General features: G+C 46.5%; 1 protein-coding gene across 7 annotated transcripts in view; it reads right to left on the reverse strand.

Moving 5' to 3' along the window:
• UNC13B (unc-13 homolog B) overlaps window positions 1-14116 on the reverse strand; it is a 330375-nt gene extending 316259 nt beyond the window's left edge. For 4 of the 7 annotated variants that reach the window (XM_073680367.1, XM_073680366.1, XM_073680365.1 and 1 more), the window contains exons 1-2: window positions 13860-14115; window positions 11078-11151 (exon numbers count right to left, since the gene is read on the reverse strand). In XM_073680367.1, coding sequence (XP_073536468.1) covers window positions 11078-11099 — 22 coding nt within the window. In that variant the 5' untranslated portion in view covers window positions 11100-11151; window positions 13860-14115. The other 3 variants (XM_073680363.1, XM_073680370.1, XM_073680364.1) reach the window with 3 other exon arrangements.
• Between the last annotated feature and the right edge of the window lie 60 nt (window positions 14117-14176).

The following is a 14176-nucleotide window of genomic DNA, read 5'->3' on the forward strand; positions in this document are numbered from 1 at the left end:
TAAAAGCGTCGAGTGAGAACGCGGTACACCGACTGAATGAGACTAATGATCGCAAAATACCAGAAAAACTTCACAGAAAGGGCTATAAAAGCCTCCCGGCAGGAGCCGCCGGTGAAAGCGCACACTCCACAGAGGAGTGCGAGACAAGGATGCCGCCCCAGCCTCCATATTGTTTCTAGGTACATGAATCAGAGCCAGTATGAGAGATCTGAGGCAGTCACCACTCCTCTTCCAGGTCCTCCGCCGATCTCTGTACAGGACGGGTGTGTGACCATCACGGTGCTCACCAATGTGTGATTGGTTTCACTTGTTGCTTGTCCTTATGGCCGGAACACAAAGTACAGAGCCAGTTTATCCACCTCCTGTTCTCACCGTGCAGACATCTGACCACTGCAGCCGATCACAGCATCCACAGCAGTGACGCATTGGTCACTTGCCCAAATCGTCTGGAAGAGGAACCATTGAGACTGAATCAGGGTGGTGACATTTTAACGCATGCTAAACCAGAGAATTCCTTTAAGGGAGATATACATTTGTGGAGAATCCCTTTAAGGGCGTACCAAACAATTTTTGGGTACTTTACAGGGAGGATTCTAGAAGGGTTCTCAGTTTACATTATTAAAATGGGCGATTCTGTAGTTCACCCCAGTAGGATAACACAAATACAGGATCCAAGGGTCTGCTGAAAATGAAGACGTCTCTAAACACACCCCAAGTTCGGCCTCAGAAGGACAGATTACATTAGCAGGAAAAGTGTCAACCGGCCATAGGTTGTCTGCTTACACAGCTGAGGGTTTGTTACAATGTACCAGTCTAGACAAGCCTCTGCAAGAACAATGTATCAGGGCAGGTAAAATTTAACAACCTGGAGCCAAAACGAAAAAGATAGGAAAAAAAAAAAAAAAAAGTATGTGGATACAACAGCAACAAACCCTCAGCTGTGAAAAATTTAGGTAATCAGAAAGCTGGACAATGGTGAATAATATATTGAAAAATATAGCAAAAACAATTGACAAAAAGGTCATTAGATGTTTGGTAAGATAAAAAAAAAATTATCAGGTAACAGGACAGGCAGCGGTCGCTGCAGTCAGGTGTGAACAGGGAGAACCAGAAATAATAATTCTCATTCACTGAAAGATGGACTAAGGGAGGGGGAGGGTAATGCAGAGCGGACAGTACAGCATCAGGGGCCGAGGTCTCCAGGGTGCCAGCATTTCAGATCAGACCCCCCAGGAGACGGCCGCAGCCATTACTGAGGCCTTCACCAGCGAGGAGCTTCTAGGACAGCGGCTCAGAGCCGCCGGATCCACAGGATAAGAGGATTACCAGGCTTTATATGGAAAGAAAGAAAAAAACGAATTCACTCTTCTGAAAACAATTGTGACAGATTAATAAAAATCAGGGAAAAAAATCAATTATAAAAGACGAGGAAAAAATAATTTTACCCTCGTAATGACATAATAGATTCACACACCCGGTGTACACGGACCCATAGGTTTACTGATCCAAACACATTTATGTTACTTATATAGCGCCATTAATTCCACAGCGCTTTACATACATTACCACCGCTGTCCCCATTGGGGCTCACAATCTACATTCCCTATCACTATGTATTTGGAGTGTGGGAGGAAACCGGAGAACCCGGAGGAAACCCATACAAACACGGGGAATATACAAACTGCTTGCAGATGTTGTCCTTGGTGGGATTTGAACCCAGGACCCCAGTGCTGCAAAACAACAAAAACTTGAGAGCATATTTTGGTTCAGAAAAAAAAAAAAACACAGCAAAAACGCCCTGTGTTGAACATACCCTAAGAGACAATGGATTTAAAGAAAAAAAAAAAAAAAAATGTAAAAAAAAAAAACACAGATGCCACACTGAAGTAATGACACAAGAAAAAAAAACATTTTAAATAGATGTAAACATAGAAACGAATGTGTGAATGTGGCTTAACAAAAAAATTGTCCCGTTCTGTAATGCATGTATGGACGTCAGAGGGGTGTTCACTACTCGGGACAACCTGCTAATGAAAAACCCCCACACATGAATGGTCTTGGGATGCTGGACCAGACTGATGGTAGTGCCCACCTATTTTTCTCCCGACAATCATTCTTTCAGGTGTCTGGAGGGGGCTTCATCAGAGAAAATACTTTGCAGGATGTAAAGAAATGGGACAACAGCGGAATGGGGTACAGTTATTTTGTCTGATGAAGCCCCCTTAGACCAATGTGGCACATCGAAGGTGTTTCCCAGGCCAAAAAGACAAGTCTGCAGTCATATGTGACTGCAGAATCATGATTGCGAGCAATGTGCACACTGTCACGACTACCATATACGAGACTTGTATACTTGTAGTCACCAGATTCTCACCCGCTTCCCTCAATAGTGCATTAAGAGAAGCGGTTAAATTCCGGGCATCACTTGACACCAAGTATGTGACATCCACAGGGTAATCGTGACAGTGCGCACATTGCTCGCTGTCACGATTCAGCAGTCTGCAGCCACAGACTATTCTTTTCAGCCCAGTAAACCCCTATAATGTTCAGTTTTGCACAAATTAAAACTTTTTTTTTTTTTATGTATGTTACAAGTTAAAGTGTACCTCTCACCTAATCACAGAGAGGAGTGGGTTCTTTTTTTTTTTTTTTTTTTTTTTTTATTTGTTTGTTTGTTTTATAAATTGTCGTCATGAATCAAAATTCCCCATACACTGATGAAAAACAGTCCATGTTAGGTATGAGAAAAATCGCAGACGCCTGAATGAGGTCTTATAGGATTGGCTGCACTGACACACTGTAACGGGCTCAGCAGCTGTGCGGTAGATAATTACGGGTTCCATACACCATCACATTCACCGACATGGATGAACAGTACGGAGTTGAAAAAAAAAAAAAAACAGAAGTCAAAAAGTTCTGCAACTTTCTAAGCTTCCGCCTGGTACATTTGGGGTTAAAGCTTTGGTCTCGGTGAAGGAATATTGAAAAGTGGTGACTAAGATCCTCCATGGAGCGGAGCCAGAACTCCGAAGATCCACAGCGTTACATTGTCAGAGACATAAGAGGAAGACATAATACATCAGCGGGCGCAGTGAATGAACAAACGGCCCCCGCTCCTCTTGATGAGACCCTTTAATCTACGCAGGCGGCGGATGCACATAGATCTAATCCGCAGAACATAAAACACATCGGGATCTGACGCTGCACTGACCTATAAAATGGAGGAATTTTTCTTTCTTTCTTTTTTTTTTTTTGCGTTTTCAAGAAATGGGTCAAAGGGGTTTTCTTAAAGGGGAACGGAACTGAAAATCCAGAGATTGTAACGATGCAGCAGCTCTATAAGAGAAACAGCTGATATTGGGTCTATGTATCTGGAGATGAAGTACCTAAAGTCAACTCCCTACCCCCAGTCTCCAAACTGCTGATAACAGAGAGCAATAGACTATAGGCAGCCTGAAAAGGTCTGTACGGGATGGGCTAGATTGCATTTATCAAACTTGCAAAATGGAAAAGAAAAGATGGAAGGGACCCCATTTAAAAAAAGGGGCAGCAAGAAACAAAGGGCAGCAATGTTGGGAATAATGAGGATAGGTCATCAATATCAGATCGGTCACCCCGGCACGCCAATCACATCAACAGCGCTGCAGCCAATTAGTTCACTCAATGGCTCGTACCATTAGCTCTGGCAGAGCTGTGAAATCTCCGATTGGCTGCAGCACTGTCGACGCGACGTCAGCACTGCAGACAATAACAGACACCGGGAGCAGCGATGGCGACTCGGTGCTGGACACTTTTAGGGCGAGTGCAATGGAGCCTTGCAACAGGGGTTTTCTGAACCCGGAAAATCCCTTTAAGTTTAAAAAAAAATAATTGATCATTAGAATATCAGTTTCAGATAATCCTTTTAAAGCGGTTGTACAGATCAGAAAACCCACGTTCATATATACTAGTGATGACTTGAGAAAATAAAAGGGGGTCTTCAGTTCAGGACAGCAGTTACAAAGAGTCTCTCGGTGAACTTCCTAAGTATTACACAGGCAAACTATTGATCTGAATAGACATGGTGTAATGCCGCAACTCCCCTGTGGAGGCGCTGCAACAAAATAAAACATTGACTGTCAGACTTCAATATGTAGCACAGATGATCGCTGGGGGTCCCACCATGTTAACAACATAACAAGTAGAGATTGGAGAACTCTTACTACTCGAATTCATGGGTAGTTCATGTGCTCTGTCATAACAGACACCACTTGCAGCTTTCATCTCAGGGCACTGTCAGTTCTGCTCTAACACACACACACAGGGCTCTGAGATGAAAGCTGTAAGAAGCATTTGTGATGACATCTCTAGTCAGTAGATGTAGTCAGATCAAGGAGATGAGCAAGACTGTGTGTCATTACATGTATCACAGGAGAAAGCCTGATCTAAGCTTCTGTGGGGGTGTGTTCTTCCCCCCCCCCTTCAATGATTTTGATTGGGCAATATCATACAGGGGGAAAAGGAACCACCCCCAAAGATGAATCTCTGCTAACACCCTCCTTAGTTGAAGAGAATTTAGAATCTAAAACATTACAAGCTAATATCTCTGCAACGGAAATGAGAAATTAAAAAATTAATCTGTGTGCCCACGATGCGTTTTTAATGCGTTTCCGCAGTGTTTTTGCAGCTGCGGAAACGCATTAAAAACACATGGTAGAAGGGCAGCAATGTTCCCCAATGATAAGTCGCATGTGCTGTGCACATGCTGCGGAAATTTCCGCTGCGGATTATCATTGCGGAAAAAAATGCAGCACTACCAATTATTTTGCGGAAGCGCTGCATCTTCGCCGCCATTGACTTGCATTAGAACGCATGGATTACGCATCACTGTATATGTAGATGAGTAATCCAAGCGTTCTAATGAGAGTCTCATCCACACCCAGGTACCATTAAAAAATCTGTAAAAAAAGAATAAAATAAAAAATAAATGTAGATTTACCTTCTGTCGGCCCGCGCACCACTCCTACTTGCTTCCCGGCACTTTGCAGTGAATTGAAGGACCTGCGCTGACGTCAGTCATGTGACGGGTCACGCAACGCTGACGTCGGCAGGTCTTTCAATCCAACGCTGCCGGCAAGGGAGAACGGAGTGAGCAGGACACCGGGGGCCATTGGAGGGTAAGTATATATTTATTTTTTTCTTTTTAACAACTCTCTCGGGTCACACTATATAAATTCATGCCGGTTGCATGGATTTATATAGTGTGACCTAGTTGTCACAAGCACTTTCCAAGTGATGCTAATCGCTTGGAAAGCGCTTGTCAATCCGCATGCGGAAATGTCAGTGAATAACGCATCACATCCGCATGTCCCTGGCAGGAAAACGCATGTACAATCCGCATGCGTTTTTTTTCCTGCCAGGGAGATGCAGAAACGCTCAGGAAAAAATCCTGAGCTTTTCTGCATCATGGGCACATAGCCTAATTCAGTTCTGCAGCCGCTATTCCATGATGTGGCCAGTTTAATATGCAAAACTGCTGAAAGATCCTTAAGTATTTTTTTCATATTACATTATCTTATTGCATTGTGCCTTGATGCTCAGTTACAGCCACTGCTTCATTCGTTTTTACTGGGACACTTTACTGTTCATCAGCTGCTTTGCTTATATTTAAAAAATAAAAAAAAAAAAAAACAAACCTGGGAGTCTGAACTGAAACATAAATTGATGTGCATGCAAAATGTAAATGCATGTTCACATAGGGCCACTAGACAGAAACAAAAACCTGCCTCTCAGGTCTATGCTTCTACTAGGGGTTCAGTCTCTCTGCCCTTATCCATATGTATGTCACTTGACAAATGGTAAGGTTTTAATATTAGAGTTAGGACTGTCCCATAAGGGTTGCCGTGACGTTGCGGGATGGCTTTTACATTATTTTGATCAAAATTATGGTAACTAAATACCCTTTATTATTTATTATTATTTTTGCACTGTGCGATTTATCCATTTACTTCCAGTTATTTGGGTATTTTGCTTGTCTTTGTTTTTTTTTTTTGTTTATATTTTGTACATAGATTTATTGGCTTTTGCACTTTGGATTGTTTTGTACCTTTGTAGTGGTTATCTCCTCACTTGCACTTTATAGTAGGGTTTGACCAGAATTTTTGTATATCACATTACTGTTACATCTCATAAATTGCAGAAACTAGCACGAGTGAAGACCCTTAAATCCCCCCATACCACTGGTGGACAAAGACAGAAAAGGGCCCCTTGTGCAAGAACAGTATATGGGCCCTTTGCAGTCCAAGAGCTCATCATAATGCACAATTCCACGTGTTTTGGAAGTAGAAATGGGCCCCCTCATTGGGCCGCTGTGCGGTTGCACCAATGGCATGTCCGCCCCTGCCCCATACACTCTAGATAGCTGTCAAACAAACAGCAGCAGCCACCTCGCTCGGCAGAGTGCTCTTGTGATCACAAGAAAGTCGCCACCAGACATCCAACAGTCTGAGACAGGAGAAGCCGTATTCTTATCACCCGCCTTCCCCCGACATTATATGTCAGGGGCCTCCATTCACAGTAGACTGTCAGCCAAACCTGACAATATTGGTGGGTTCAGACTTTGTTAGTCATTGTGTACGGAGGCCTATATTCTTTACCGTCACATCTCATCTTCGGGTAGTGTGGATACAGGACAAAGGGCAGTAATGACAGAGGTCGCAGAGGTTGCGACTGGGCCCGGCATGTGAGGGGCCCGCCAACACCAGCAGAAACCTCAGACGCACATCCAGTTGAAGTGTATTACGGTGAACAGACCCGACAGGTCCATGCACGGCAATACACACTGCTGGCCGAACAGAGGTATGCAGCTGACGTTGGCGTGCATGTGACTGGGGGCGCATGGCAGTGACATCATGTGCTCCCGTCGCTTACACACTGAATTCAGCTGCCGGCCGCGTGGCGGGAGAGCGGAGGGAAGGAGAGTATAGTGGTTTATTTTTTTCTATGCATTAAAGAAAAGTGGCAGAATGGGATACATATACCAGGATGGGGGCCAGGCAGGATAAAGGACATCTATACTAGGATGGGGTGGGGGGAGGCGCAGTCCAAATTTTGCACAGGAGCCCATTGGACTCTAGTTATGCCACTAATAGGGCGCTATTACTTTTTTTTTTTTCCCCCCTATTAAAACACTAATGGTGTAGTATATCAGTTTTTAACCTTGTCTTTAATTTCATGTTAGAGAGTCACTTGCTCAAAAAAAAAAAACCTTGTAAAAATCCCTGAGCTTCCCCGATTCGGACGCTCTTTTCCGTTTTGCTCTTTGTCACTCTATTGCAGAGATATTCACATTTGTTTCTTCTGGAGCACAATGCGTGAAATCTCTGCTTTGCAGTCAAGTGGGCGTTTCTTCTTCAAAGTCTTCTCTGGTTGGTCTGCGCTTTCTCCAATCCCTCGCAGACACAGCCAATCACAGCTCAGCAACATCTGAGACTTATAGACTGTTAGATCAGCAGTTGAGCTGTGATTGGCAGCATCTGGGAAGAAGGGAGGGATGAAAGCACACGCCCCCAAAGACGACTCTGAAGGAAAGCCTAGTTGGACAGCAAGCAGAAACTTCACATAGTCACATTTGTTTCTTGTGAAGTGGAGTATCTCGGCAATGGAGCGACGCAGCGCAAAACGGAAAAGAGCGGCAATATCAGGGCAGCTCTGGGATTTTAAATATTTTTTTATTTTTTTTTAGCAAGTGACAAGTCTTTTTTAAATACAGAGGTTATATTTTATGTACATGGTGTGCACATAGCTGTTTTATTATGCGGTTCTTTAGGTTTTGGTGTCTAGGCAGAACATGCATGACATGTCTCCATCACGTGGAGTACAGTATAACAGTTTACTTTACAAGTTGTGTGGGAAAACCGTCATTACTGAGCCGCTATATCCAGCACCAGAAATAGGAAGTTGCAGATGACTGGTGTTGGAATCCTCTCTTGTGCGGAAGACGGATCGCACGTTGTCTGCAGCGCTGTGAATAAAATCACCTGCGGTGCAAATCCCTTCAATCACAGCTGCCTGACATCCTGACACTGATTTAAAGGGACAGTGATCCTACAGAATTAGAAATGTAATCCATGTTTATCACAGAAATTTAGGTGAAAATTCAAAGTTTTCTATTAAATGATTCCATTTTGGGCCCTTCAGACTCCACAGGGGATGGCTGGATAGATGGATAGATGGAAGAAAAAAAAAAAAAGAGTAAAGAACGGGTTTTCAGCCTCTGAGTGCACACAAGAATGAACCAATTTACTAAGATTTTAGTAAATGGGGTTTGGTAACACAGCGGGCGCAGTTAGTTTTAATGGGAGACGCTCATGGAAAGGGATGAGTCAAATTCCTCTACGCAGGCACACGTCCGAATGGGAGGATGTCCAGGCAGAAGATCTGACGGCAAGAAATCACGGCAGAACTAAAACTAACATTATGCGATGCGATGAAGTCCTTGGAGAGAATAGTACTTGCTCACTTGTGTCCGAGGGTGATGGCGCATACTGATGCTCTTCAGTTTGCGTACCGGCAGGGACTGGGGGTGGACGATGCTGTAGCGTCTCTGCTACAAACAGTACATTCCTTTTTGGACAATGATGGAACCACAGTGCGTGCTTTGTTCTTTGATTTCTCTAGTGCGTTCAACACATTACAGCCACTCTTACTGCGTGGAAAGTTGATTAAAATGGCGGTGGATGAGGGACTTGTGAATTGGATAATTGACTACCTGTCGGATAGGCCACAGTGTGTTAGGTGGGGGACGGCTACATCAGATAGTGTACTGAGCAGTGTAGGAGCCCCGCAGGGAACAGTGCTGTCGCCATTCCTCTTTACATTGTACACAGCTGACTTTCAGTATAAATCAGACCGTTGTCACCTCCAGAAGTACTCGGATGACTCTGTGATAGTTGGCGGTATTGGGAAGGTCCAGGATGAAGAGGAATATAGAAGGGTGGTTGCGGACTTTGTAGTATGGTGCCAGGCTAACCATCTAGAACTAAATGTTAAGAAAACCAGGGAGTTGGTGATGAGCTATGGAAGGTGCAAGAAGGTATGCCTACCTGTTACCATTGACGGTCAGGATGTGGAGATGGTGGACAGTTTCAAATATTTGGGGGTTTACCTGGATAGCAAGCTAGACTGGAAGTGCCACATGGAGAAGGTCTACAAGAAGGGGATGAGTAGATTGTACTTCCTAAGGAAGTTAAGGTCTTTTAATGTGTGTGGCAAAATGCTTGAGGTGTTCTACCAATCCATTGTGGCTAGTGCCACCTTTGCGGCAATAATTTGCTGGGGTAACAGTGTGCGTGTTGCTGACGCCAACAAGCTCAACAAACTTATAAAGAAGGCTAGCGCGACGGTGGGCCTACAGCTTGGGACTTTTGAAGAGGTGGTAGAGGATAGGATTAAGAAGAAGTGCAGAGCTATAATGGGCAACAACACACACCCGCTTTATGAACTGTTTGCGAAACAGAAGAGCACATTCAGCAATCGCCTAATACAACTAAGGTGTAAAAAGGAAAAATACAGGAGATCGTTTGTTCCAACAGCTATGGGGGTGTTTAACAAATGTCTGAAAAGCAATGTCTAAAGCATTCCAAATGTTATGTTATCATATGTGTCATGTTCGAGATCTGTGTTCTGCTGCTGTGATACCGCAATTTCCTCCGGGATAAATAAAGTATATCTTATCTTATCTTATTATAGGGGTTTTAAGATTTAGGAAAATATAAAAGATAATAAAAAAAAGTAAACTGTGCCTTACTCACCCCTCCAGGGTCCAGTGCCATAAACTGTACTTTACTCACTCTCCACGGTCCAGCGCGGAGTCTCCGGCGTCTGGTATTGTCTGCAGCGCTCACGTCACATCAATAGCGCTTCAGCCAATCAGTGTCTCGTGCTGTCAACTCAGGCAGAGCTCAGTGATTGGCTGCAGCGCTGCCTGTGGACATCGTGTCAGCTCTGCAGATCATCGTCAGTGCTGCTGGTACAGGGACATTAATATAAGGGGGTACAGACGCTGACTATAGACCTTCTGTATAGTAATATAATTGCGCTCATTATTATAGATGAGGATTATTATTTATCTCTCGGTGGGGGGTCTAGGTTGTGGGAATACATAGTAAATGGGGTCACGAGCTGTGCACGCACCCCGCCATATGCGCCAGGCTCCACCGCCGTACACCGACTGTATGTGAGCTCCCAGAAACACAAAGGACTGTGCGACCATGAATAATATCTGCCGGGAAATCAGAGCAGACAATGAGAAATCACAACAAAGCATCGCCAGCCACCTGGAAGTGCAACGTCCCCACTCCCACAGCGTCATGAGTGGGGAATGCACTGCTCAAAAGTATTCCAGTAATCCGGCACCGTCGTCACTGACGCCATATTATCAGCAATTATATGTTCCGGATTACCAGGTTCTGGATTAAAGGAATTTTAAGTATAGAAGATAACAGCTGAATCAGCAATGGTTCACCGATAGCCAAAAGAGGGGTCCTGTGACCCCTGTAAGAACAACATGGGGGTCGCTCATCCCCCGCTCCTGGCAGAGATACAGCACTGCACTGGACAGACAATATCAGCGCTATAGGATCTGAATGGACCGACACCAGCGGCCACAAGAAGAAGTAATAGGCCACCAAAAGTGACGCCATTCACGGACAGGCAGCAGAGATCTCATTTTATTCTAAGGGGGGGGGATGTTGCGTCTTTGCAAATGCGCGGATTCATGATGCCCAGAACGTTTGCATCCCCTCAATATAGAAGAAGAGGATGCATCCCACCCCAGGGAAGAGCACAGCAGAAAACCAACGAAATCCTGGTATTTAGAGTAGAGATGCCAGCGAGCCGCCCCCCGCAGGGCATCAACTGCACCCACACAATCCAGATTAACACTAATGGGATGCAACAAGCCGTCAATCACAGGACGACCCTCAGAGCTGTCAATCAATCATCTGACTGCAAACCACAAGGAGAATACAGATTGTTAAAAGGGCAAGAAGGAGGCACCGGGGGTCAAGAAGGGGGCAGCAGAGAGCCCAGCACTCACCTCGCACACACAGGAGAGACATGGCCTCTGTCGGTGGGGATCACTCCAAGGAACATGAGGCGAGTAGGGGGATCCTGCAGGAGGAATCAGAGGAATTAATACCTGGGCAGACAAGCGGGAGGGCATAACTGGCTATAGGGGGAAATAACCAACTAGGGAGCGGTGGGGGTGAGAAGACTAATGGGGAGGGCATATGTTTCTATATTATACACAGGAGGGGGGATATAACAGTGGATTCTACACCGGAGGGGGGGGGGGATATAACAGTGGATTCTACACCGGAGGGGGGGGGGGATATAACAGTGGATTCTACACCGGAGGGGGGGGGGGATATAACAGTGGATTCTACACCGGAGGGGGGGGGATATAACAGTGGATTCTACACCGGAGGGGGGGGGGGGGATATAACAGTGGATTCTACACCGGAGGGGGGGGGGGGATATAACAGTGGATTCTACACCGGAGGGGGGGGGGGATATAACAGTGGATTCTACACCGGAGGGGGGGGGGGGGGGATATAACAATGGATTCTACACCGGAGGGGGGGGGGATATAACAATGGATTCTACACCGGAGGGGGGGGGGGATATAACAATGGATTCTACACCGGAGGGGGGGGGGGATATAACAGTGGATTCTACACTGGAGGGGGGGGATATAACAGTGGATTCTACACTGGAGGGGGGGGATATAACAGTGGATTCTACACTGGAGGGGGGGATATAACAGTGGATTCTACACTGGAGGGGGGGATATAACAGTGGATTCTACACTGGAGGGGGGGGATATAACAGTGGATTCTACACTGGAGGGGGGGGATATAACAGTGGATTCTACACTGGAGGGGGGGGATATAACAGTGGATTCTACACTGGAGGGGGGGGATATAACAGTGGATTCTACACTGGAGGGGGGGGATATAACAGTGGATTCTACACTGGAGGGGGGGGATATAACAGTGGATTCTACACTGGAGGGGGGGGATATAACAGTGGATTCTACACTGGAGGGGGGGGATATAACAGTGGATTCTACACAGGAGGGGGGGATATAACAGTGGATTCTACACAGGAGGGGGGGGGATATAACAGTGGATTCTACACAGGAGGGGGGGGGATATAACAGTGGATTCTACACAGGAGGGGGGGGGATATAACAGTGGATTCTACACAGGAGGGGGGGATATAACAGTGGATTCTACACAGGAGGGGGGGATATAACAGTGGATTCTACACAGGAGGGGGGGATATAACAGTGGATTCTACACAGGAGGGGGGGATATAACAGTGGATTCTACACAGGAGGGGGGGATATAACAGTGGATTCTACACAGGAGGGGGGGATATAACAGTGGATTCTACACAGGAGGGGGGGATATAACAGTGGATTCTACACAGGAGGGGGGGATATAACAGTGGATTCTACACAGGAGGGGGGGATATAACAGTGGATTCTACACAGGAGGGGGGGATATAACAGTGGATTCTACACAGGAGGGGGGATATAACAGTGGATTCTACACAGGAGGGGGGGATATAACAGTGGATTCTGCACAGGAGGGGGGGATATAACAGTGGATTCTACACAGGAGGGGGGGGATATAACAGTGGATTCTACACAGGAGGGGGGGATATAACAGTGGATTCTACACAGGAGGGGGGGATATAACAGTGGATTCTACACAGGAGGGGGGGATATAACAGTGGATTCTACACAGGAGGGGGGGGATATAACAGTGGATTCTACACAGGAGGGGGGGATATAACAGTGGATTCTACACTGGAGGGGGGATATAACAGTGGATTCTACACAGGAGGGGGGGATATAACAGTGGATTCTACACAGGAGGGGGGGATATAACAGTGGATTCTACACAGGAGGGGGGGATATAACAGTGGATTCTACACAGGAGGGGGGGATATAACAGTGGATTCTACACAGGAGGGGGGGATATAACAGTGGATTCTACACAGGAGGGGGGGATATAACAGTGGATTCTACACAGGAGGGGGGGATATAACAGTGGATTCTACACAGGAGGGGGGGGATATAACAGTGGATTCTACACTGGAGGGGGGGATATAACAGTGGATTCTACACAGGAGGGGGGGATATAACAGTGGATTCTACACAGGAGGGGGGATATAACAGTGGATTCTACACTGGAGGGGGGATATAACAGTGGATTCTACACAGGAGGGGGGGATATAACAGTGGATTCTACACAGGAGGGGGGGATATAACAGTGGATTCTACACTGGAGGGGGGGATATAACAGTGGATTCTACACAGGAGGGGGGGATATAACAGTGGATTCTACACTGGAGGGGGGATATAACAGTGGATTCTACACAGGAGGGGGTGATATAACAGTGGATTCTACACTGGAGGGGGGGATATAACAGTGGATTCTACACAGGAGGGGGGGATATAACAGTGGATTCTACACTGGAGGGGGGGATATAACAGTGGATTCTACACAGGAGGGGGGGATATAACAGTGGATTCTACACAGGAGGGGGGGATATAACAGTGGATTCTACACAGGAGGGGGTGATATAACAGTGGATTCTACACAGGAGGGGGAGACTACAGAACATTTGGAGGATACAGTCCTATAACCGCACAGACAGGGGGCATTACCGGCAGGGATGGAGGCAGATAATAACGCAGGCACAGAGGAGGCGGCAGCACAAGTGCACAGAGAACAGGAGCCGCCGCCGGGAGAAGTGCAGCGAAGTTATAGAAGAACGGAGCCCGATCCCCCGGAGTCGCCGCTCACCTCCGCTCTGCACCCGGTCCCAGTCCCGGCCGCTGTCACTCGGCGGACAATCTCTGACAGCAGGTGCTCGCCAGGCGGACACAACAGTCAGTGTGAGGGGAAAGATCCCGACTCCTGCTCCTCCTACTCCAATACACACAGCACACACCCCTCTCCTCCCTGCATGGTTCAGCTCACCTACGGCAGCCCCAGGGGAAGGCCCGACCCATCCCACAGTCACACAGGGGGAGCAAAGGCGGTGGAATGACACCGCACAGGTGACAGGGATGATTGACGTGGAGCTGGTGTGTCAGCCAATAGTGGTGAAGAGGCGTGGT

This window comes from Phyllobates terribilis, unplaced genomic scaffold, assembly GCF_046119375.1.
Source record: "Phyllobates terribilis strain yellow unplaced genomic scaffold, ASM4611937v1 Scaffold_1__5_contigs__length_1240528914, whole genome shotgun sequence".
Taxonomy (NCBI): Eukaryota; Metazoa; Chordata; class Amphibia; order Anura; family Dendrobatidae; genus Phyllobates; species Phyllobates terribilis.